This window comes from Mustelus asterias, chromosome 18, assembly GCF_964213995.1.
Source record: "Mustelus asterias chromosome 18, sMusAst1.hap1.1, whole genome shotgun sequence".
Taxonomy (NCBI): Eukaryota; Metazoa; Chordata; class Chondrichthyes; order Carcharhiniformes; family Triakidae; genus Mustelus; species Mustelus asterias.
In genome coordinates this window covers 33,084,802-33,108,496 of record NC_135818.1, presented here as the reverse complement: position 1 = coordinate 33,108,496, position 23,695 = coordinate 33,084,802, and the positions used below count along the sequence as shown (strand labels likewise).

The 23,695-nt window shown below is 44.4% G+C and overlaps 1 protein-coding gene across 3 annotated transcripts in view; it reads left to right on the top strand.

Moving 5' to 3' along the window:
* strn3 (striatin, calmodulin binding protein 3) overlaps positions 1 to 23,695 on the top strand; it is a 342,931-nt gene that overhangs the window by 62,218 nt on the left and 257,018 nt on the right. For all 3 annotated transcript variants that reach the window (XM_078233702.1, XM_078233700.1, XM_078233699.1), the window contains exon 2: positions 20,419 to 20,522. In XM_078233702.1, coding sequence (XP_078089828.1) covers positions 20,419 to 20,522 — 104 coding nt within the window. The remainder of the gene's footprint in view (positions 1 to 20,418; positions 20,523 to 23,695) is intronic.

Below are 23,695 nucleotides of genomic sequence, written 5' to 3'. Positions count from 1 at the left end.
TCATCCTTAAGAGAAAAGGTGCTGGAACAGGTGCACCAAGGGCACCCAGGGTGGTGCAAATGAAAGAAATAGTAAGAAGCTATTTTTGGTGGCCAACGGTTGATGCACAAATTGAAGAAAAGACGGGATTTTGCGAGTCCTGGGCTTTAATACGAAAGGAGCTGCTCTTGTCGCCTCCTCATCTGTGGGATTGGCCCCAATCGCTATGGCAGTGAATCCATATTGACTTTGCTGGTTCCATGGAAGGGCAGATGCTCTTAGTGGTAATGGTTGCCCACTCCAAGTGGCCAGAGGTCGTGGCTAGAAGGTCCATGTCAGCAGAGTCAATGCTAGACAAACTCAATGAAATATTTGCCTGGTTTGACAGCAAGTGGCCAGTGACAATTTACCCGTTTATGGCACAAGACTTCGCTGAGAACAAAGAGCTCCACAGACTCTGACATGAGGTCAGAACCGTATCACTCGGCGACAAATGGTCAGGCACAACGATTTGTTCAGACCTTGAAACAGTCTCTGAACTCGTCACAAGGGGAGGCGGTCGCTAGGATGGCAGCGGATAAATACATTTCTGAATATGTACTGCAACACACTACACGCGACGACAGAGTGCTCGCTGGCTTCATTGATGTTCAACTGGAAATTGAGAAACATGTTCGACCTGCTGCAGCTGGAGGAGACCCGAGAGGTGGCTGAACGGAAGGGACAGATGGCCAAAAGAGCAGGAAGTATGAAGTTGAGGACTTTTCAGAAAGGGGAGTTTGTTCTGGCCAGGAATTATACTTCTGGGGAGAAGTGGGTCCTGGCTACAGTTGTTGCACAAACTGGATCCTTGTCCTGTATAGTAGAGCAGAGGTGAGTTGGTTTGGAGGAGACGTGCTGGCCAGTTTGTTACAGCACTGCATCAAAGGTGGGAAGCCCTACAAATGACAGAACCATTCAGGATGGCCTGATTGGTGTTGCCCAAGCCTAGAATTTCAGAGTCAGAGTTGATCACCCCAAAGGAGGAAGTAGCATCACTGGCAACAGCCACCAGTGGTCTGACAGAGAGTGAGCCCCATGCCGACCAGCAGGATCTTCCAGAATCCCTGGAGACTACACAGGAAAAGGTTCCTGAAATGAGGAACAGCCTATATGAAACCGCCATCCCTCTGATAGACTCATTATATTCATGTGAACTGTCTGAATAGGCTTTACATTGGGGACTGTAATAGTTTGCAATGCTCCGTATATATGTTTTTTTGTTGTATGTTTATATGTTTCGGTCGGGAAAGTTTTGGATTAAAGGGCAGGGGTCCCCTTTATATATGTATATAATCTATACTGGGGTTTGGGGTGCATACTGCCCCTTTGCATGTGCAGTGGACAATGGGGAACCTGTGGATGTGGTGTATCTGGATTTTCAGAAGGCATTTGACAAGGTGCTGCACCAAAGACTGCTACATAAGATAAAGGTGCACGGTGTTACGGGTAATATATTAGCATGGATAGAGGATTGGTTAACTAACAGAAAGCAAAGAGTGGGGGTAAATGGGTGTTTTTCTGGTTGGCGATCAGTGACTAGTAATGTGCCTCAGGGATCAGTGTTGGGACCGCAATTGTTTACGATTTACATAGATGATTTAGAGTTGGGGACTAAGTGTAGTGTGTCAAAATTCGCAGATGACACTAAGATGGGTGGAAGAGCAAAGTGTGCAGAGGACGCTGAAAGTCTGCAAAGGGATATAGATAGTCTAAGTGAGTGGGCGAGGGTCTGGCAGATGGAGTACAATGTTGGTAAATGTGAGGTCATCCATTTTGATAGGAATAATAGCAAAATGGACTATTATTTAAATGGTAAAAAATTGCAGCATGCTGCTGTGCAGAGGGACCTGGGTGTCCTTGTGCAGGAATCTCAAGGAGTTGGTTTGCAGGTACAGCAGGTAATTAAGAAGGCAAATGGAATTTTGTCCTTCATTGCTAGATGGATGGAGTTTAAAAACAGCGAGGTTATGTTGTAGCTGTATAAGGTGCTGGTGAAGTCACACCTGGAGTACTGTGTACAGTTTTGGCCTCCTTCCTTGAGAAAGGATATATTGGCACTGGAAGGAGTGCAGAGGAGATTCACTAGGTTGATTCTGGAGTTGAGAGGGTTGGCTTGTGAGGAGAGACTGAGTAGACTGGGCTATACTCATTGGAATTCAGAAGAATGAGGGGAGACCTTATAGAAACATATAAGATTATGAAGGAAATAGATAAGATAGAAGCAGGGAAGTTGTTTCCACTTGCGGGTGAAACTAGAACTAGGGGACATAGTCCTAAATCTGCTTCCCCTTATTTTGAGGCTGAGTTGAGGAGGAACTTCTTCACACAAAGGGTTGTGAATCTGTGGAATTCCCTGCCCAGTGAAGCAGTTGAGACTACCTCATTGAATGTTTTTAAGGCATGGATAGATACATTTTTGAACAGTAAAGGAATTAAGGGTTATGGTGAGCGGGCGGGTAAGTGGAGCTGAGTCCACAAAAGGTCAGTCATGATCTTATTGAATGGCGGAGCAGGCTCGAGGGGCTAGATGGCCGCCTCCTGCTCCTAGTTCTTATGTTCTTGAGTGTGGGTCAGGTGACCTCTGGGGGATTAGTTCGTCCCAGTGTGGGATCCGGTTGTACAATCTGAGATCTGGTTGTGGAACAGTGCACACCTACAATAATGAGCTCCCAGTGTTCAAGTTACCCAGCCTACCTCGTGGTCCTTTCGGCACTGTAAGTCGATAGGTGCATACATAACACAAGGGGCCAAAACCTTAAAATTAGAGAAAGGGTGTTCAGGAGTGATGTCACTGCCCACTTCTTCACACAAAGCACAGTGGAAATTTGGCGCTCTTCCCCCAAAAGCTGTTATGCTTTGATAGAGTTTTGTTATGCAAGTGTGTTAAAAATTATGAAATCAAGGCAGGCAAATGGCACAAGGTACAGATCAGCCATAATTTAATTCATTGGTGGAACAAGAATGACCTACTCCAGTTTCTATGTATAGTTCATTTGAGACTGTGGAACAGGCATTGCTTTAAACTTCATATTGTTAATAATAAGATTTGTTTGGAAAGTGGCCATACTAAATTATCAATAGATAGGACATAAGCTGGTAATGAAAAGTGACAGTGAAGGTAAAAGATGTGATGAATCATTGCTTTACATTCCCTTCTGTAAGATGACAATTAAGAAAAGCATTAAGAGAGTTACAATAATGCAATACATTTCCATACTATTTTGGTACATATTCACATGTTGGTATCTGACTTTTATTCTGTTTTAGCAAGGATTTAAACTTAGTATGTGTTGTATTCTGCGGTCACAATTTTTTGCTGTTTTGAGTTCACTTGAGTTTGACTTGCCTATAATAAATTCTAGTATGCGCAGGAAGAAACATCAGTAGATAGTTTTGAGCTCAGCCATGTGACATTGTTTATGAAGTGTGGAGGAAATATTTTTTGGTTAACTGATAGTGTAAATGTAGAGAGTGATTTCAGTCTATGCAACAGATGTAGATTTTGGAAAGCAGTTGCATTAAACAGCTGTTGCTTTTCATCTTTCCCTGCTGACAACTTATTTTCCAATGGAATAAATTGTAAGTATTATCTTTCCTTGCTTGATAATTATTGGCTGACTTTAAAAACCAATAAATACGATTTTAAGAAAAGGAACAAGAGAATAGATGGAATGTAAACAAAAGCAAAACTTTGCCAGCAAATACCACTGCAAGGAGAAATTTAGAGCTGTTAAGCAGTTTAAACAAGCGGATTAATCTCGCAATTAAAAATGAAATCTGTTAATCTTGGTCTTAACTGTTTTTAAATTGATATGATTACTATATCCATTTCAAGTTATTTCGTTATCTGAAGTTATTACCATTTCTGGATTCATATTGCTGACCCCTTTTTAAAGATTTATATTAATTACACAAATTGCATAGAAAAACTCGAACTGGATTGTTTATTACAAAGAGGACATTAAAGCTCGAGTCATTCTGCCTGAAACTGCAAATCAGAAAGGAAAATTGTTAGGTTTTACCTAGCTACGCGCCTATGAATTTGAAAAGAACCAAAATCCTGTTTGTTGTTGCTATTTAGCAAGTTAGTTATCGACAGATAAGCTTAGTTATGTTTTTAGGCAATAATGTTGCTTGCATATTTATATCTGATTCAAAACTGAGAAAAATGGTTTGACACTTTTGTGCTGGTGCTGCTGAATATTTATGTAGTAAGAGTTTTAACAACACGAGGTTAAAGACCATCAGGTTTATTTGGTAGCAAATGCCATTAGCTTTTGGAGCACTGCACCATCGTCAGATGGAGTGGAAATCTGCTCTCAAACAGGGTATACAGAGACACAAAATCAAGTTACAGAATACTGATTAGAATACGAATCTCTACAGCTAACCAGGTCTTAAAGATACAGACAATGTGAGTGGAGGGAGCATTAAGCACAAGTTAAAGAGATGTGTATTGTCTCCAGACAGGACAGCCAGTGAGATTCTGCAAGTCCAAGAGGCAAGCTGTGGGGGTTACTGATAGTGTGACAAAAACCCAACATCCCGGTTTAGGCCGTCCTCATGTGTGTGGAACTTGGCTATCAGTTTCTGCTCAGCGACTGCGCTGTCGTGTGTCGTGAAGGCCGCCTTGGAGAACGCTTACCCGAAGATCAGAGGCCGAATGCCCGTGACCGCTGAAGTGCTCCCCAACAGGAAGAGAACAGTCTTGCCTGGTGATTGTCGAGCGGTGTTCATTCATCCGTTGTCGTAGCGTCTGCATGGTTTCCCCAATGTAACATGCCTCGGGACATCCTTTCCTGCAGCGTGTCAGGTAGACAACGTTGGCCAAGTTGCAAGAGTAGGTACGGTGTACCTGGTAGATGGTGTTCTCACGTGAGATGATGGCATCCGTGTCGATGATCCGGCACGTCTTGCAGAGGTTGCTGTGGCAGGGTTGTGTGGTGTCGTGGTCACTGTTCTCCTGAAGGCTGGGTAGTTTGCTGCGGACAATGGTCTGTTTGAGGTTGTGCGGTTGTTTGAAGGCAAGAAGTGGGGGTGTGGGGATGGCCTTGGCGAGATATTCGTCTTCATCAATGACATGTTGACGGCTCCGGAGGAGATGCCGTAGCTTCTCTGCTCTGGGGAAGTACTGGACGACGAAGGGTACTCTGTCCACCATGTCCCGTGTTTGTCTTCTGAGGAGGTCGGTGCGGTTTTTCGCTGTGGCGTGTCGGAACTGTCGATGGATGAGTCGAGCGCCATATCCTGTTCTTATGAGGGCATCTTTCAGCGTCTGGAGGTGTCTGTTGCGATCCTCCTCATCCGAGCAGATCCTGTGTATACGGAGGGCTTGTCCATAGGGGATGGACAATCCCCCTATGGACGCACTTCAGCGGTCACAGGCATTCAACCTCTGATCTTTAGGTAAGCGTTCTCCAAGGCGGCCTTCACGACACACGACAGCGCAGAGTCACTGAGCAGAAACTGACAGTCAAGTTCCGCACACATGAGGATGGCTTAAACCAGGATGTTGGGTTTATGTCACACTATCAGTAACCCCCACAGCTTGCCTCCTGTACTTGCAGAATCTCACTGGCTGTCCTGTCTGGAGACAATACACAGCTCTTTAACCTGTGCTTAATGCTCCCTCCACTCACATTGTCTGTATCTTTAAGACCTGGTTGGCTGTAGAGATTCGCATTCTAATCAGTATTCTGTAACTTGATTTTGTGTCTCTGTATACCCTGTTTGAGAGCAGATTTCCACTCCATCTGACGAACGAGCAGCGCTCCAAAGCTAATGGTATTTGCTACCAAATAAACCTGTTGGACTTATACCTGGTGTTGTTAAAACTCTTACTGTGTTTACCACAGTCTAACGCCGGCATCTCCACATCATGAATATTTATGTGCCAGCTATACTAAAGTTGCACTAGCACCACATGCTTTGACCGTCATTCCAGAGGGCAGATTTACTGCATCTATACTGGATGTGAGGTGTTGGTTGCCTTTGTGCCTTTATAAAAGCCCTTTGATTCACATACTTCCCAAGAATTGGTTAATTTTCTTTTTGGTGCAGTAAGTTTAAGCAGTAACCTTTGCAATTCGCCTTTCTCAGATTTTTGAATGCACTTCAGAGTCTTAAACCTCGAGTCCAATACTCACAGGTCCATTACCATCATTATCTCTAGCCGTGTGAAATTCATAGAATCATAGAAACCCTACAGTGCAGAAGGAGGCCATTCGGCCCATCGAGTCTGCACCGACCACAATCCCACCCAGGCCCTACCCCCACATATATTTTACCCGCTAATCCCTCTAACCTACACATCCCAGGACTCTAAGGGGCAATTTTTAACCTGGCCAATCAACCTAACCCGCACATCTTTGGACTGTGGGAGGAAACCGGAGCACCCGGAGGAAACCCATGCAGACACGAGGAGAATGTGCAAACTCCACACAGACAGTGACCCGAGCCGGGAATCGAACCCGGGACCCTGGAGCTGTGAAGCAGCAGTGCTAACCACTGTGCTACCGTGCCGCCCAAATTGGTGCTTTATTTGTGATTTTGATTTTATTTATTATTGTCACGTGTATTAGTATACAGTGAAAAGTATTGTTTCTTGAGCGCTATACAGACAAAGTTTCTAAAAGTTTGAAGTTTATTTATTAGTGTCGCAAGTAGGCTTGCATTAGCACTGTAATGAAGTTAATGTGAAAATCTCCTAGTTGCCACACTCTGGCAACTAGGGGAGCAGAATTAGGCCACTCGGCCCATCGAGTCTGCTCTGCCATTCATAGAAATCATAGAAACCCTACAGTGCAGAAAGAGGCCATCTGGCCCATCGAGCCTGCACCGACCACAATCCCACCCAGACCCTACCCCCATATCCCTACACATTTACCCGCTAATCCCTCTAACCTACGCATCTCAGGACACTACGGGGCAATTTTAGCATGGCCAATCAACCTAACCCGCACATCTTTGGACTGTGGGAGGAAACCGGAGCACCCGGAGGAAACCCACGCAGACACGAGGAGAATGTGCAGACTCCACACAGACAGTGACCCAAGCCGGGAATCGAACCCAAGTCCCTGGAGCTGTGAAGCAGCAGTGCTAACCACTGTTACCATGCCTCCAACTGGTGGTTCCCATGTGTCTGCTGTCCTTGTCCTTCTAGATGGTTGTGGTGGTGGGTATGGAAGGTGCTGTCTTAAGGAACAGAAGACTCAACAAGGTCAGTTCCTGCAGCGCATCTTGTAAATGGCACCCACTGCTGCCACTGTTTGTTGGTGATGGAGGGCGTGGTTGTTTGTGGGACAGGCACAAATCAAGTGGGTTTCTTTGTCCTGGTCGATGTCAAGATTCCTGGGTATTATTGGAGCTGGACTCATCCAGGCATGTGGAGAGTATTCCATCACGCTTTTGACTTGTGCCTTGAAGGTTGTAACAGGCTTTGGGGAGTCAGGAGGCGAGTTACTCGCTGCAGGATTACCAGCCACTGACCTCTTGTAGCCACAGTATTTATGTGACTAGTCCAGTTCAGTTTCTGGTCAATGGTAACCCCCAGGGTGTTGGTAGTGGGGGATTCAGTGATGGCAAAGCCATTGAATGTCAAATGGTGATGGTCTCTTGTTGGAGATGGTATTTGGCTCTGCACTTTTGTGGCACAAATGTTTGTTCCCACTTGTTGCCAACCTGGATATTGTCCAGGTTAAACTGCATTTGGACATGGACTGCTTCACTATCTGTGGAGTCACAAATAGTGCTGAACATTGTTCCATCAACTGTGAACATCCTCACTTCTGACCTTCTGATGGGAGGAAGGTCATTGATGCAGCAGCTGATGGTTGGGCCTAGCACTCTACCCTGAGGAACACCAGCAGTGATGTTCTGGAACTGAGATGATTGTTGGTGGAGGTCAATAACTATTTTCCTTTGTGCTACGTATGACTCCACCTCATTGAGTCCAGTTTTGCTCGAGCTCCTTGATGCCACACTCCGTCAAATCCTGCCCTGACAGGGCTCTAAACTGTATGTTTGGTTTCTACAACATGAAAAGAAATCCAACACTATGATCAAAAATTATTCTGCTGAACCAAAAAGGATGGCTGCTATAAATCACATGACCATAGGGTTGGCCTTTTGTCTTGGGAGCTACCTGTCTGTCTGTGGAAGCTCACAACTCATCGTACAGACCTCTAGGTAATCAATGAAAGCCAAGGAAGTGCAAATGAACTGGTGCCCCCAACCGGAACTATCCGGAACCATAGAATCATAGAAAATTACAGCTCAGAAACAGGCCTTTTGGCCCTTCTTGTCTGTGCCGAACCATTTTATGCCTAGTCCCACTGACCTGCACTTGGACCATATCCCTCCACATCCCTCTCATCCATGAACCCGTCCAAGTTTTTCTTAAATGTTAAAAGTGACCCCGCATTTACCACTTTATCCGGCAGCTCATTCCACACTCCCACCACTCTCTGCGTGAAGAAGCCCCCCCTAATATTCCCTTTAAACTTTTCTCCTTTCACCCTTAACCCATGCCCTCTGGTTTTTTTCTCCCCTAGCCTCAGCGGAAAAAGCCTGCTTGCATTCACTCTATCTATACTCATCAAAATCTTATACACCTCTATCAAATCTCCCCTCAATCTTCTACGCTCCAGGGAATAAAGTCCCAACCTATTCAATCTCTCTCTGTAACTCAGCTTCTCAAGTCCCGGCAACATCCTTGTGAACCTTCTCTGCACTCTTTCAATCTTATTTACATCCTTCCTGTAACTAGGTGACCAAAACTGTACACAATACTCCAAATTCGGCCTCACCAATGCCTTATATAACCTTACCATAACACTCCAACTTTTATACTCGATACTCCGATTTATAAAGGCCAATGTACCAAAGGCGCTCTTTACGACCCTATCCACCTGTGACGTCACTGTGTATTCCCAGATCCCTCTGTTCAACTGCACTCTTCAGAGTCCTACCATTTACCCTGTACGTTCTTCTTTGGTTTGTCCTTCCAAAGTGCAATATCTCACACTTGTCTGCGTTAAATTCCATTTGCCATTTTTCAGCCCATTTTTCTAGTTGGTCCAAATCCCTCTGCAAGCTTTGAAAACCTTCCTCACTGTCCACTACACCTCCAATCTTTGTATCATCAGCAAACTTGCTGATCCAATTGACCACATTATCATCCAGATCATTGATATAGATGACAAACAACAATGGACCCAACACCGATCCCTGCGGCACACCACTAGTCACAGGCCTCCACTCAGAGAAGCAATCCTCCACAACCACTCTCTGGCTTCTTCCAGTCCAACGCCGGCATCTCCACATCAGTTCTTCTATTGAGCCAGTGTCTTATCCAATTTACTACCTCCCCATGTATACCCAGCGACTGAACCTTCCTAACTAACCTCCCATGAGGGACCTTGTCAAAGGCCTTGCTGAAATCCAGGTAGACAACATCCACCGCCTTCCCTTCATCCACTTTCCTGGTAACCTCCTCGAAAAACTCTAATAGATTGGTCAAACATGACCTACCACGCACAAAGCCATGTTGACTCTCCCTAATAAGTCCCTGTCTATCCAAATATTTGTAGATCCTATCCCTTATCACACCTTCCAATAACTTGCCCACCACCGACGTCAAACTTACTGGCCGATAATTTCCCGGATTTCTTTTGGAACCTTTTTTAAACAACGGAACAACATGAGCCACCCTCCAATCATCTGGCACCTCCCCCGTGAATACTGACATTTTAAATATGTCTGCCAGGGCCCCTGCAAGTTCAACACTAGCTTCCCTCAAGGTCTGTAGGAATACCCTGTCCGGTCCTGGGGATTTATCTACTCTGATTTGCCTCAAGACAGCAAGCACCTCCTCCCCTTTAATCTGTAACGGTTCCATGGCCTCCCTACCAGTTTGCCCTATTTCCGTAGACTCCATGCCCGTTTCCTCAGTAAATACGGATGCAAAAATCCCATTTAGTATCTCCCCCATCTCTTTTGGTTCCATACACAGTCTACCACTCTGGTCTTCAAGAGGACCAATTTTATCCCTCACTATCCTTTTGCTCCTAACATACCTATAGAAGCTCTTTGGATTTTCCTTCACTCTGTCTGCCAAAGCAACCTCATGTCTTCTTTTAGCCCTCCTGATTTCCCTCTTAAGTAGCTTCTTGCACTTTTTATACTCCTCGAGCATCTGATCTGTTCCTTGCTGCCTGTACATTTCATACAACTCTCTCTTCCTCTTAATCAGTGTTACATTCTCCCTCAAGAACCAAGGTTCCTTATTCCTATTTACTTTGCCTTTAATCCTGACAGGAACATACAAACTCTGCACTCTCAAAATGTCTCCTTTGAAGGCCTCCCACTTTCCATTTACATCCTTACCAGAGAACAGCCTGTGCCAATCCACACTTCCCAGATCCCTTCTCATTTCATCAAATTTGGCCTTTTTCCAGTTCAGAACTTCAACCCGAGGACCAGATCTATCCTTATCCACGATCAGGTTGAAACTAATGGCATTATGATCACTGGATCCAAAGTGTTCCCTCACACTCACATCCATCACCTGCCCTAACTCATTTCCCAATAGGAGATCCAATATCGCATCCTCTCTAGTTGGCACCTCTATATACTGATGTAGAAAATTCTCCTGAACACATTTTACAAACTCTACCCCGTCTAAACCTTTAACAGTATGTGAGTCCCAATCTATATGTGGAAAATTAAAATCCCCTACTATCACAACTTTGTGCTTCTTGCAGTTGTCAGCTATCTCTCCGCTGATTTGCTCCTCCAATTCTCGCTGACTATTGGGTGGTCTATAATACAAGCCCATTAATGTGGTCATACCTTTCCTGTTTCTCAGCTCCACCCATAGGGCCTCTGTAGACAAGCTCCCTAATCTATCCTGCCTGAGTACCGCTGTAACATTTTCCCTGACCAACAATGCCACCCCCCCACCTTTTATCCCTCTGCCTCTATCCCGCCTGAAACATTGGAACTCTGGAACATTGAGCTGCCAGTCCTGCCCCTCCTGTAGCCAAGTTTCACTAATGGCTATAATGTCATATTTCTACGTGTCTATCCACACCTTCAGCTCATCTGCCTTCCCTACAATACTCCTGGCATTGAAATGGACACACCTCAAAAAATTATTTCCACCACACTCTACCCTTCCATTTGTGATTTTGCTTGAACTAACCTGTCTTTTTACCCCTGCTCCACTATCTGCTCTGGCACTCTGGTTCCCACCCCCCTGCAAATCTAGTTTAAACGCTCCCCAATAACACTAGCAAATCTCCCTGCAAGTATATTGGTCCCCTTGTAGTTTAGGTGTAACCCGTCTCTCTTGTACAGGTCCCACCTGCCCCAGAAGAGGTCCCAATGATCCAAGAATTGGAAGAGAGAGGTTGAAACTCTTTAGATTAGAAGGGCTGCTAGTAATCACTTTGCCTCTCTCCCAAGGAGGAACAAAAGAAATTGGCCAGAAGCACAAACTATTTGTTAAGCTGCAATTAATGTGACATGTCACATGACTCAAGTCTCTGACCTTTTTGGACATTTCAACATTATATCTTTAGCCTCATAAACAGTCTGCTGTTTAACATCCCAGCTGGTAAACCACCAAGAGGTAACCCTCCATGCACAGAACAACCTGCTCTACGAGTTTGTTTCTGCTGGAAGATTTCCAACTATCAACTGCAGAACTGACTCCTATGTTATCAGCATTGACTGAAGTGAATTCTACAATTCTGGTCTTTAGCCAGCTGAACTAGAAATCTGACATGAAAGAATTCCCCATTGGACTCCGATGCTTAAATTCCCGTGAGCTAATACTAATTTCTGTGGCTCCTGTACTTTTACTATCTATAGTTGTAAGGCTCTGTTTACCTCTCCCTCCTCCTCCCCCCCCCCCCCACCCCATTTTATTGTGACTGTACGCATGTCACTCCCTTTGCCTTTTGTTTCACGCCAGGCACAATGGTTAGCACTGCTGCCTCACAGCACCAGGGACCTGGGTTTGATTCCTGGCTTGGGTCACTGTCTGTGCGGAGTCTGCACATTCTCCCTGTGTCTGCGTGTGTTTCCTCTGGGTGCTCCGGTTTCCTTCCACAGTCCGAAAGACGTGCTACCTGGTTAGGTGCATTGGCCATGCTAAATTCTCCCTCAGTATACCCGAACAGGTGCCAGAGTGTGACGACTAGGGGATTTTCACAGTAACTTCATTGCAGTGTTAATGGTAGAGGTGGCTGAGGGACTTCATTGGCGCATTCTGGGAGAAGTCAGCCCGGCAACATCTACTAAGAAGTGGGAAGCAGAAGAACCCTTCCAGTGATAAACAGGAGTTACAACATCTGGTAGAGGCGGCTGAGGGACTTCACTGGTGCATTTTGGGAGAAGTTGGCCCGGCAACCTCTACTAAGAAGTGGGAAGTGGAAGATCAGGTGTCAAGGAGTGGTAAGGCCGAAGCACTACATTAGTGTTTCCCCAGAAAGTAGGGCCAGTAAGACTCCGAGAAAGAGCAGGCGGGGTGTAGTTGCTAATCAAAGAGGGTCTGGTGGACTGGAGTGCATTTGTTTCAATGCAAGAAGTGTAACAGGTAAGGCAGATGAACTTAGAGCTTGGATTAGTACTTGGAACTATGATGATGTTGCTATTACAGAGACTTGGTTAAAGCAAGAACAGGATTGGCATCTTAACTTTCCAGGATGCAGATGTTTCAGGCGGGATAGAAGGGGATGTAAAAGGGGTGGGGGAGTTGCACTACTGGTTAAGGAGAATATCACAGCTGTACTGTGGGAGGACAGCTCGGAGCGCTCATACAGCGAGGCCATATGGGTAGAGCTCAGGAATAGGAAGGGTGTAGTCACAATGTTGGGAGTTTACTACAGGGCGCCCAACAGCCAGCGGGAGATAGAGGAGCAGATTTTGGCAAGGTGTAAAAGTAACAGGGTTGTTGTGGTGGGAGATTTTAACTTCCCCTATATTGACTGGGATTCACTTAGTGCTAGGGGCATGGATGGAGTAGAGTTTGTAAGGAGCATCCAGGAGGACTTCTTGAAACAGTATGTAGATAATCCAACAAAAGAAGGGGCCGTACTGGACCTGGTATTGGAGAATGAGCCCAGCCAGGTGGTCGACGTTTCAGTAGGGAAGCAGTTCTGGAACAGTGACCACAATTCAATAAGCTTTAAGGGAATGATGGATAAAGAAAAGTGAGTCCTCAAGTTTAGGTGCTAAACTGGGGGAAGGCTGATTACAACAATATTAGGCAGGAACTAAAGAATGTAGATTGGGGGCAGATGTTTGAGGGCAAATCAACACCTGGCATGTGGGAGGCTTTCAAGTGTAAGTTGATAGGGATTCAGGACTGGCACATTCCTGTAAGGATGAAGGATAAGTATGGCAAGTTTTGGGAATCTTGGATAATGAGAGATATTGTGAGCCTAGTCAGAGAAAAAGGAAGCATTTGTCAAGGCTAGGAGGTTGGGACACACTAAGCAAGTGTGGAATGTACTTTGTCAGTATTCACCAAAGAGAAGGACTTGGTGGATAATGAATCTGGGAAAGGGTGTGTAGATAGATTGAGTCTTGTTGAGATCAAAAAGGAGGAGGTATTGGGGTTCTTGAGAAGCATTCAGATAGAGAAATCCCCAGGGCCTGATGGGATATACCCCAGAATACAGAGAGAGGCAAGGGAGGAATTTGCTGGGGCCTTGAGAGAAATCTTTGTATCCTCACTGGCTACAGGGGAGGTCCCAGAGGATTGGAGAATAGCTGATGTTGTTCCTTTGTTTAAGAAGGGTAGCAAGAATAATCCAGGTAATTACAGGCCGGTGAGCCTTACATCAGTGGTAGGGAAATTATTGGAGAGGATTCTTTGAGACAGGATTTACTCCCACTTGGAAAAACGTGGATGTATTAGCGAGAGGCAACATGGTTTTGTGAAGCGGAGGTCATGTCCCACTAACTTGATCAATTTTTTCAAGGAAGTGACGAAGATGATTGAGGTTAGGGCAGTGGATGGACTTCAGTATAGCCTTTGACAAGGTCCTTCATGGCAGACTGGTGCAGAAGGTGAAGTCGCATGGGATCAGAAGTGAGCTAGCAAAGTGGATACAGAATTGGCTCGGTCATAGAAGACAGAGGGTAGCAGTGGAAGGATGTGTTTCTGAATGGAGGGCTGTGACAAGTGGCGTTCCTCCGGGATCAGTGCTGGGACCTTTGCTGTTCGTAGTATATATAAATGATTTGGAAGAAAATGTAACTGGATTGATTAGTAAGTTTGCGGATGACACAAAGATTGGTGGATTTGCGGATAGTGATGAGGACCATCAGAGAATACAGCAGGATAGAGATCGGTTGGAGACTTGGGCGGAGAGATGTCAGATGGAGTTTAATCCAGACAAATGTGAGGTAATGCATTTTGGAATGTCTAATATAGATAGGAAATATACAGTAAATGGCAGAACCCTTAAGAGTATTGATAGGCAAAGGGATCTGGGTGTATAGGTACACAGGTCACTGAAAGCGGCAATGCAGGTGGAGAAGGTAGTCAAGAAGGCATACGGCATGCTTGCCTTCATCGGCCGGGGTATTGAGTTAAAAATTGGCAAATCATGTTGCAGCTTTATTGAACCTTAGTTAGGCCGCATTTGGAATATAATGTTTAATTCTGATCGCCACACTATCAGAAGGATGTGGAGGCTTTGGAGAGGGTACAGAAAAGATTTACCAGGATGTTGCCTGGCATGGAGGGCATTAGCTATGGGGAAAGGTTGGAGAAACTTGGTTTGTTCTCACTGGAATGACGGAGGTTGAGGGGCGACCTGATAGAAGCCTCCAAGATTATGAGAGGCATGGACAGAGTGGATAGTCAGAAGCTTTTCCCCAGGGTGGAAGAGTCAATTACTAGGGGTCTTAGGTTTAAGGTGCGAGGGGCAAGGTTTAAAGGAGATGTACAAGGCAAGTTTTTTTACACAGAGGGTGGTGGGTGCCTGGAACTCACTGCCGGGGGAGGCAGTGGAAGCAGATACGATAGTGAGTTTCAAGGGGCTTCTGGACAAATACATGAATAGGACAGGAGTGGAGGGATATGGTCCCCAGAAGGATAGGGGGTTTTAGTTTAGTCGGGCAGGATGGTCGGTGTAGGCTTGGAGGGCTGAAGGGCCTGTTCTTGTGCTGTAATTTTATTTGTTCTTTGTAAGCCTACTTGTGACACTAAAAAATAAAGAAATATTTAATATTTAATCCCCCCCCACCCTCTAACCTATCCCTGACCTTCCATTTTCTTAGAATCTTAGAAACCCTACAGTGCAGAAAGAGGCCATTCGGCCCATCGAGTCTGCACCCACCACAATCCCACCCAGGCCCTAGCCCCATATCCCTACATATTTATACCCCAATCCCTCTAACCTACGCATCCCAGGACACTAAGGACAATTTTAGCTTGGCCAATCAACCTAACCCGCACATCTTTGGACTGTGGGAGGAAACCGGAGCACCCGGAGGAAACCCACGCAGACACAAGGAGAATGGGCAAACTCCACACAGACAGTGACCCAAGCCGGGAATCGAACCTGGGTCCGTGGAGCTGTGAAGCAGCAGTGCTAACCACTGTGCTACCGTGCCGCATTTTGTTCTACCTTCTCTCCCATCCCCTTTTTAAACAGCATAAAACCTATCACCACTCTTCAGTTCCAAAGAAGAGTGATAATGGGGTTGAAACATGAACTCTTGTTTCTCTCTCCGCACCTCATCTCTGGTGAATCAAGGCTGTAATGAGGTCAGGAGCTGAGTGGCTCTGGCGGGACCCAACCGGAACATCAGGTTATTGCTGAGTAGCGCTGTTGGCTCTTTCCATCAGTTTACTGATGATCCAGAGTAGCCTGATGGGGTGTTAATTAGCTGGTTTGATTTATCCTGCTCTTTGTGTACAAGACAAATTGCTGGGCAATTTTCCACATTGTTGGCTAGATGCCAGTGTTGTAGCTATACTGGAACAGCTTGGATAGGGGCATGGCAAGTTCTGAAGCACTAGTCTTCAGTACTGTTCCCAGACTGTAGTGGCCTTCAGCCACTTCTTGATATCGTGGAGTGAAGCGAATTGGCAAAAGACTGGTTTCTGTGATGCTGGAAACCTACGGAGAGAGCCGAGGTGACACTTCAGTCTGAAGTTTGTAGCAAATGTTCAGCCTTATCTTTTGCACGGATGTGCTGTGCTCCTGCATTATTGAGGGTGGGGATGTTGTGGAGCCGCCTCCTGTGAGTTTAATTGTTCACCACCATTCATGACTGGATGTGGCAGGACTGTAGAGCTGAGATCTGATCCGTTGGCTGTGGAACCGCCTGCTGCTGCGTCTGGCATCCCTTCCTGCACTCTTCATGGAACCAGGTTTGGTCCACTAGATTGGTGGTAATGGTAGAGTGGGGAATATGCTAGGCCACGAGTTTACCCTTTGCAGTTAAGTACAATTATGTTGTAGTTGATGCATGGTTCTTGTGGTACACCATTGAAAACCATTGGCCTAGCTTTCACACATAAGAATCCATACGTAAACTCTTGCACATCTCTCTTTCTCCCTTTAAGAGACTCCATAAAATCCATTACTTTGGCCAGATATTTTGGGATACTCTTTTTTTTTGGTTTGAAATCTTTTTGTCATCATCAAAATCTTTTCTGTCTCCCAACACTTGGCACGGAGTGTATTCATAGAATTACATAGAAATATACAGTTCAGAAACCATTCAATTCAACTGGCTAATGCCTGCATTTCGATCCATTTTAGCCTTCTCCTATCTTTACTCCTCCAAGTCTTATCAGTGTAATTCTCAATTCCCTTCTCGCTTATAAACTTGTCCAAAAACCCCTTAAATGCATCCATAATATGGGCACAGTAAGAAGTCTCAACACCAGGTTAAAGTCCAACAGGTTTATTTGGAATCATGGAGCGCTGCTCCCTCCTCGGGTGAGTCATACACTCATCTGAGGAAGAAGCAGCGCTCTGAAAGCTCGTGATTCCAAATAAATCTTTCATAGAAACCCTACAGTACAGAAAGAGGCCATTCGGCCCATCGAGTCTGCACCGACCACAATCCCACCCAGGCCCTACCCCCATATCCCTACATATTTTACCCACTAATCCCTCTAACCTACGCATCTCAGGACACTAAGGGGCAATTTTAGCATGGCCAATCAACCTAACCCGCACATCTTTGGACTGTGAGAGGAAACCAGAGCACCCGGAGGAAACCCACGCAGACACGAGGAGAATGTGCAAACTCCACACAGGCAGTGACCCAAGCCGGGAATCGAACCCAGGTCCCTGGAGCTGTGAAGCAGCAGTGCTAACCACTGTGTTACCGTGCCGCCCAAAATCTGTTGGACTTTAACCTGGTGTTGTGAGACTTCTTACTGTACCCACCCCAGCCCAACGCTGGCATCGCCACATCGCATCTATAATATGTACTTCCCATGATAGTGATTACCACATTCTCACCACTCTTTGGACAAAGGAATTGCCCTGATTTTCCCCATTAGATTTTCTGGTGTCTTTCTTAGGTTGATGCTTTTCCCGTCAATGGCAGTTGATTAAGTAACATTTAGAGAAGAAATCTTGCACCTTCATATTGCAAATAATTGAGAGATTGCCAAGGCTTTTTATGCATATATTAGGAGCAAGAGGGTAGCAAGCGAATGAGTAGGTCCACTCAAATACAATGGAGGGAAGTTATGCGTGGAGCCACAGGAAGTGGGTGAGATCCTTAATGAGTACTTTGTGTTGGTATTCATCAAGGAGAAGGACATGACAGATGTTGAGGTCAGGAATAGGTGTGTGAACACTCTAGAGAATGTCAATATATCAAAGGAGGAAGTGTTGGGTACCTTAAATTGCATTAAGGTAGACAAATCCCCGTGGCCAGATGGGATCTATCCCAGATTACTGCAGGAGGCAAGGGGAGAAATAGTCTTAACAGGTATCTTCACATCCTCTTTGATCATGGGCGAGGTTCCAGAGGACTGGTGAATAACCAACGTTGTTCCCTTGTTGGCAGATGAAGTTTAATCCGGACAAATGCGAGGTGATGTATTTTAGAGGATTAAAGTTGGGTGTGAATTGTACTGTAAATGGCAGAACCTCCAGGAACATTAACATACAGAGGGATCTGGGTATGCAGGTCCACAGTTCCCTAAAAGTGCCAATATAGGTGGCTAAGGTGATTAAGAAGGCATATGGCATGCTTGCCATCATTGGCCGGCGCATTGAGTACAAGAGTTGGGAAATCATGTTGCAGCTATATAAAACCTTGGTCAGGCCGCATTTGGAATATTGCGTGCATTTCTGGTCACCAAACTACCAGAAGGACATGGAAGCTTTGGAGAGAGTTCAAAGAAGGTTCACCAAGATGTTGCCTGGACTTGAGGGTGTTGAATAAACTAGGATTGTTTTCACTGGAAGGAGACCTGATGGAAATCTACAAAATTACAGGGTGGTTAGACAGAGTGGATAGTCAGGCGCTTTTTCCCAGAATGGAATGTCAATTACAAGGGAGCACAGGTGCGAGGTGAGAGGGGGAAAGTTTAAGGGAGATGTGCGGGGGAAGTTTTTCACGCAGAGTGTGGTGGATGCCTGAAACATGCTGCCAGAGGAGGTGGTGGAAGCAGACACATTAGCAACATTTAAGAGGCACCTGGATGGGTATTTGAATAGGGAGGGAATGGAGGGATACAGAGACTAAGGGCAGAAGGATTTTTTAAAAGTTTAGCTACGGCATCATGATGGGCACGGTGTTGGAGGGCCGAAAGGCCTGTTTTTGTGTTGTACCTTTATTCATTTTGGATCACTGTGTTCACATGGTCATGGCCCAGGGAGGATTAAAGAGCATTGATATGATCAGTGAAGCTCTGTCTGTCCTAGACAGGTCTGCAAGTTATAACACCCCAAGGATGTGTCCAACTTGTTTGCTTCCACCTTTCATTGTCAGGAAAGAACTTGAGACTTGGATTAATGGGATCATTCTGATCCTAGAGCCTTGTATTTTGATCCACAGGAGTAGACCTTTGGATTTGCTGATCTGCAAGAAATTCTTAGACTCCACTTGGGCTTAGAGTAGAATAAGAGTACCCCTAATTTGGAGTATGTTCCTTGACAGATGATGTTGGAGATCAAATTGACGCATGCACCCCAAAGGATCTAATGGATGAAAATCTGCAGTGTCACTACCTGCTCAGTTCGCATGGGATTTTTCAAAGATAAAAATGAGGAAGTGTAGACTACAGGTAGTGGTAATATGTGAACAAATTTTCCCCAGAATCTCTCTAAATGAACGTATAGTCAATAGAGGATTTATTGTTACTTGTGGGAGAGGAAATAAGGTTGTGAAAACTAAAATTGTGGCATTTCAATTTTTTGATGTGACTTATTGTTTGGCATATAAAACTACTTTGCTTGTGTTTTACAGTTATGCTCATGTATTTAATTATGCATGACAATTACCTAATTGTTATCTTAGCAAATTATTTCTAATCAAATTCTTTGAAATACTAAATAAGTGTACTTGAGTAGGACTCTTGAACAAAAGCTTTAAAAGGAGAACAGTTGTTAACCTGAGCTTAATTTGGGTCCTCTATCAATCTTCCTGCACTCAGTCCTGCAGTAAGCCAGAACTTTCTCCCTTTGCATCCATCTGATGCTCAACAATCTTATGATGCATGTGTTACAATTTTGTATAACCTGTCGTATAGAAACTGTAGAGATCACTTTAAAAAAAAACTTCTAACACCAACGTGAGAAGGAGTCTCTCATTGCTTGTCTTTATATCATATAAAACTGACAAACTTCAGACATCTGCACACAGTGATACAAAATCTGCAATTTGCTCAGTTCCACCATGGGGCCTGCAGTTCCATTCTTTACAGATGGAATCAATAAAAATCACTGATCTGTTGTACTCTTCAACTATTTACACTGTATTCCCTCTGTAAAGGAAATGGAAATGAAAATGGTATGCCCAGGGGCTGAGTTTTTAATAGAGTACTAAGTCTTAAACAGCTGAACAACTTCTCGGACCATGAAAAACTAATTTAAAAGTGTGGAGTCTCATTTTCTCAGAACAACATTTAAAGTTGCAGATTTTTAATATTCTTTTCAATTTTCTGTTATGTTTCTGTTTCCCCCTAATCCTCATGTTTTTAGCTCAAAGTTCAGTTCACTTTCTATACAATGATTTGTATTCTCTCACCTGAGGGAAAAAAGCTCTTTTTTCACAAGTATAGGTGATATTTAATGAGTGCCGATGTTGTTTAATCATACACTTATTTCTGAGATTTTAAAAAACCTTTACGTAGAAAAAACACTGAGGTATTGATTTAGCTATTTAACTTTTTTTTTACAGGCTCGGATAGCATTTTTACAAGGAGAAAGGAAAGGTCAGGAAAATTTAAAGAAGGACCTAGTAAGAAGAATAAAAATGTTAGAATATGCTTTAAAACAAGAAAGGTGAGTGTTCTGGTGTATAGTTTGTGTTGAAGGTTTTCAACTAGTGACTAGAATCCTATTATTTTAAAGAAAAGAATTGGATTTAAATATCAAATCAGCAAATTATTACTTTCCAACCTTAATTAGTAACCGTTAATTTTCAGCAAAGTGGAATTTAAAATTTGCCCTCATTTCAGTGCTCGTATCTGCATCATTGCTCACTTGCTAAATTAAATTTCTTTAGTGTGAATATGATATGTTTTCATTTATTGAGCTGGTCAGAGTGATTATTTTATAATATTATCCTATATGGTTGTCAGTTAATTTTGTTCATTTTATTCGGGAAAAGTTTGGAGAACTGCATGAAATAAATAGTTAGAAATGCATATTAGGTATAATTGTTATCTTAACTGATTCCACTGCTTGGCATGGCACTGAATCACATGGATCAGATTGTTCTCATTTAATTTGTGATTCGCTCTGCATTATATTGCCTCACTGCAGATGGTCGTTGCGTTACTAAATTTGGCCTCCGCAAAGGGATGGGAAGGGTTAATAAGCAATTGTATTCCATACAGCTATCTGCTGACCCTTTGCTGGAGTGTGTATTTATGTTTCCAAAAGTTGAATAAGGATAGATTGGGTTTAATTTTGATATCTTTTTGGAGTAATCTGTTTCTTTTATTTGTATGGTTGGGGAAGCAGTTATAGTTCAATATTGAGGTTAACAATTCAATGGCTTCAGCTGGCACATTGTGAATGTTTATAATGCCGTTAGGAATGGGTCTCTCAGAGCAGAAGTTTAGTATGTGGGTGGGTGATGGTTTGACTTGTATAGTCACAATCGTAATTTGAGCTTTTTGTCATCTTTTAGACCATAAGGTATAGGAGCAGAATTTGGCCATTCAGCCCATCGAGTCTGCCATCCATTCAATCATGGCTCAAGTTTCTCAACCCCATTCTCTCCTGTCTTTTCCCCATAACCGTTGATCCCCGTACCAATCAAGAACCTATCTATCTCTGTTTAAAATACATTCAATGATCTGGCCTCCACAGTCTCCTGTGGCAATGAATTCCATAGATTCACCACCCTCTGGCTGAAGAAATTCCTCCTCATCTTGTTTCTAAAGTTTACTCTGAGGCTATGCCCTTGGATCCTAGTCTGTCCTACTAATGAAAACATCTTCCCCATGTCCACTGTGTCCAGGCCTTTTATTCTGTAAGTTTCAATGAGATTTCTCCCTCATCCTTTTAAACTTAACCGGGTACAGGCCCAGACTCCTCAAACACTCCTGATACGTCAAGCTTTTCATTCCCGGGATAATTCTCGTGAACCTCTTCTGGACCCTCTCCAAAGCCAGCATATCCTTATTTGGATGCGGGACCCAATTAGACACTCAATATTCCAAATGTGGTCTGACCAGAGCCTTATAAAGCCTCAGCGGTTCATCCCTGCTTTTGTATTCTCGTCCTCTTGAAATAAATGTTAACGTTGCTTCCTAACTACCAAGTCAACCTTGGGATCCTAGTTCAGGATTCTCTTGAGTCCTTTTGCGCTTCCGATTTCAGAATTCTCTCCACATTTAGAAAATAGTCTGTGCCTCCATTATTTTTACCAAAGTACATAACCTCACTTTCCCACATTGTATTCTATCTGCCACTTCTTTGTCCACTCTCCTAACCTGTCCACGTCCTTCTGCAGCCTTCCTGCCTCCTCAATACTACCTGTCCCTCCTCTTATCTTTGTATCATCTCCAAACTTAGCCACAATACCCTCAGTTCCTTCATCTAGATCATTGATGTATGAAGTGACAAGTTCTGGTCCCAACACTGACCCCTGCAGAACTCCGCTAGTCACCAGCTGTCATCCTGCAAAGGACTCTTTTATCCCCATTCTCTGCGAAGAGTGGAGGAAGTGGCCACATTTACTGTGGCCTGTCCTAGAGCAGTTGAGGGTTATCCAAATTTTCTGTGGTAAGTTGAAACCTGGGACTTCACCATTTTGGTCATAATGTAATAACATTCAAAGCTATGGTCCAGGTGCTGGAAAGTGGGATTTGTGTAGATAAAGCGTAGTTCTGTTGGTGCAGACCTGATGGGTCGAAGGACCTCTTCTGTTCTGTATGACTCTATAATTATGACTCTATGGTCAGTTACCATGTTATGGCTGGTGATGTTTGCAGTCAACCAGGAGGTGAGTCATCGAGATGTGGTACTGTTGCCAGTTTGTAGTGTGTTGAATGTCATCTTGTCGGGCCTATGGGATTTCAAATGAATGCATGGTGTTTTTTTCAAGGTCCAATGTCATTGGGAAAGCTTCATTGGAACCCGAGGGCACAACCTCAGGCTAAAGGGATGATCCTTTAAAACAGATGAGGAGGAATATCTTCAGCCAGAGAGTGGTGAATCTGTGGAACTCTTTGCTGAAGAAGGAGGCCAGGTCATTGAGTGTCTTTAAGACAGAGATAGATAGGTTCTTGATTGATAAGGGGATGAGGTGTATGGGGATGAGAAAAAAAATCAGCCATGATTGAATAATGGCGGAGCAGACTCGATGGGTCGAGTGTCTAATTCTGCTCCTATGTCTTATGGTCTTATCAGTTGTCAGCAGGTGATGTATTTTAAGGAGGATGTTTTCCTCTTTGGCATCAAGAGGTTCAATATGTGCTAGCACAGGAAGTCACTCAAGCTGTGTGAGTCTCAACATGCCTGAAATCGTGCTTCCCAGAGATGAATATCATAGAATCATAGAAACCCTACAGTGTAGAAAGAGGCCATTCAGCCCATCGAGTCTACACCGACCACAATCCCACCCGGGCCCTACCCCCACATCCACCCGCTAATCCCTTTAACCTACCCATCTCAAGACAATAAGGGGCAATTTTAGCACGGCCAATCAACCTAACCCGCACATCTTTGGACTGTGGGAGGAAACCGGAGCACCCAGAGGAAACCCACACAGACACGAGGAGAATGTGCAAACTCCACACAGACAGTGACCCAAGCCGGGAATCGAACCTAGGTCCCTGGAGCTGTGAAGCAGCAGTGCTAACCACTGTGCTACCGTGCTGCCATATCTACTTCATTTGTATGGTAGCTCCTGGGCCAGGTTGAGTGGCAGTTCTCTGTTGTTGGGTAGACTAGGATGAGTGAAGCAAAATGTGTTGGCCCTGCTGTCCCAGGTGGTATCTGCC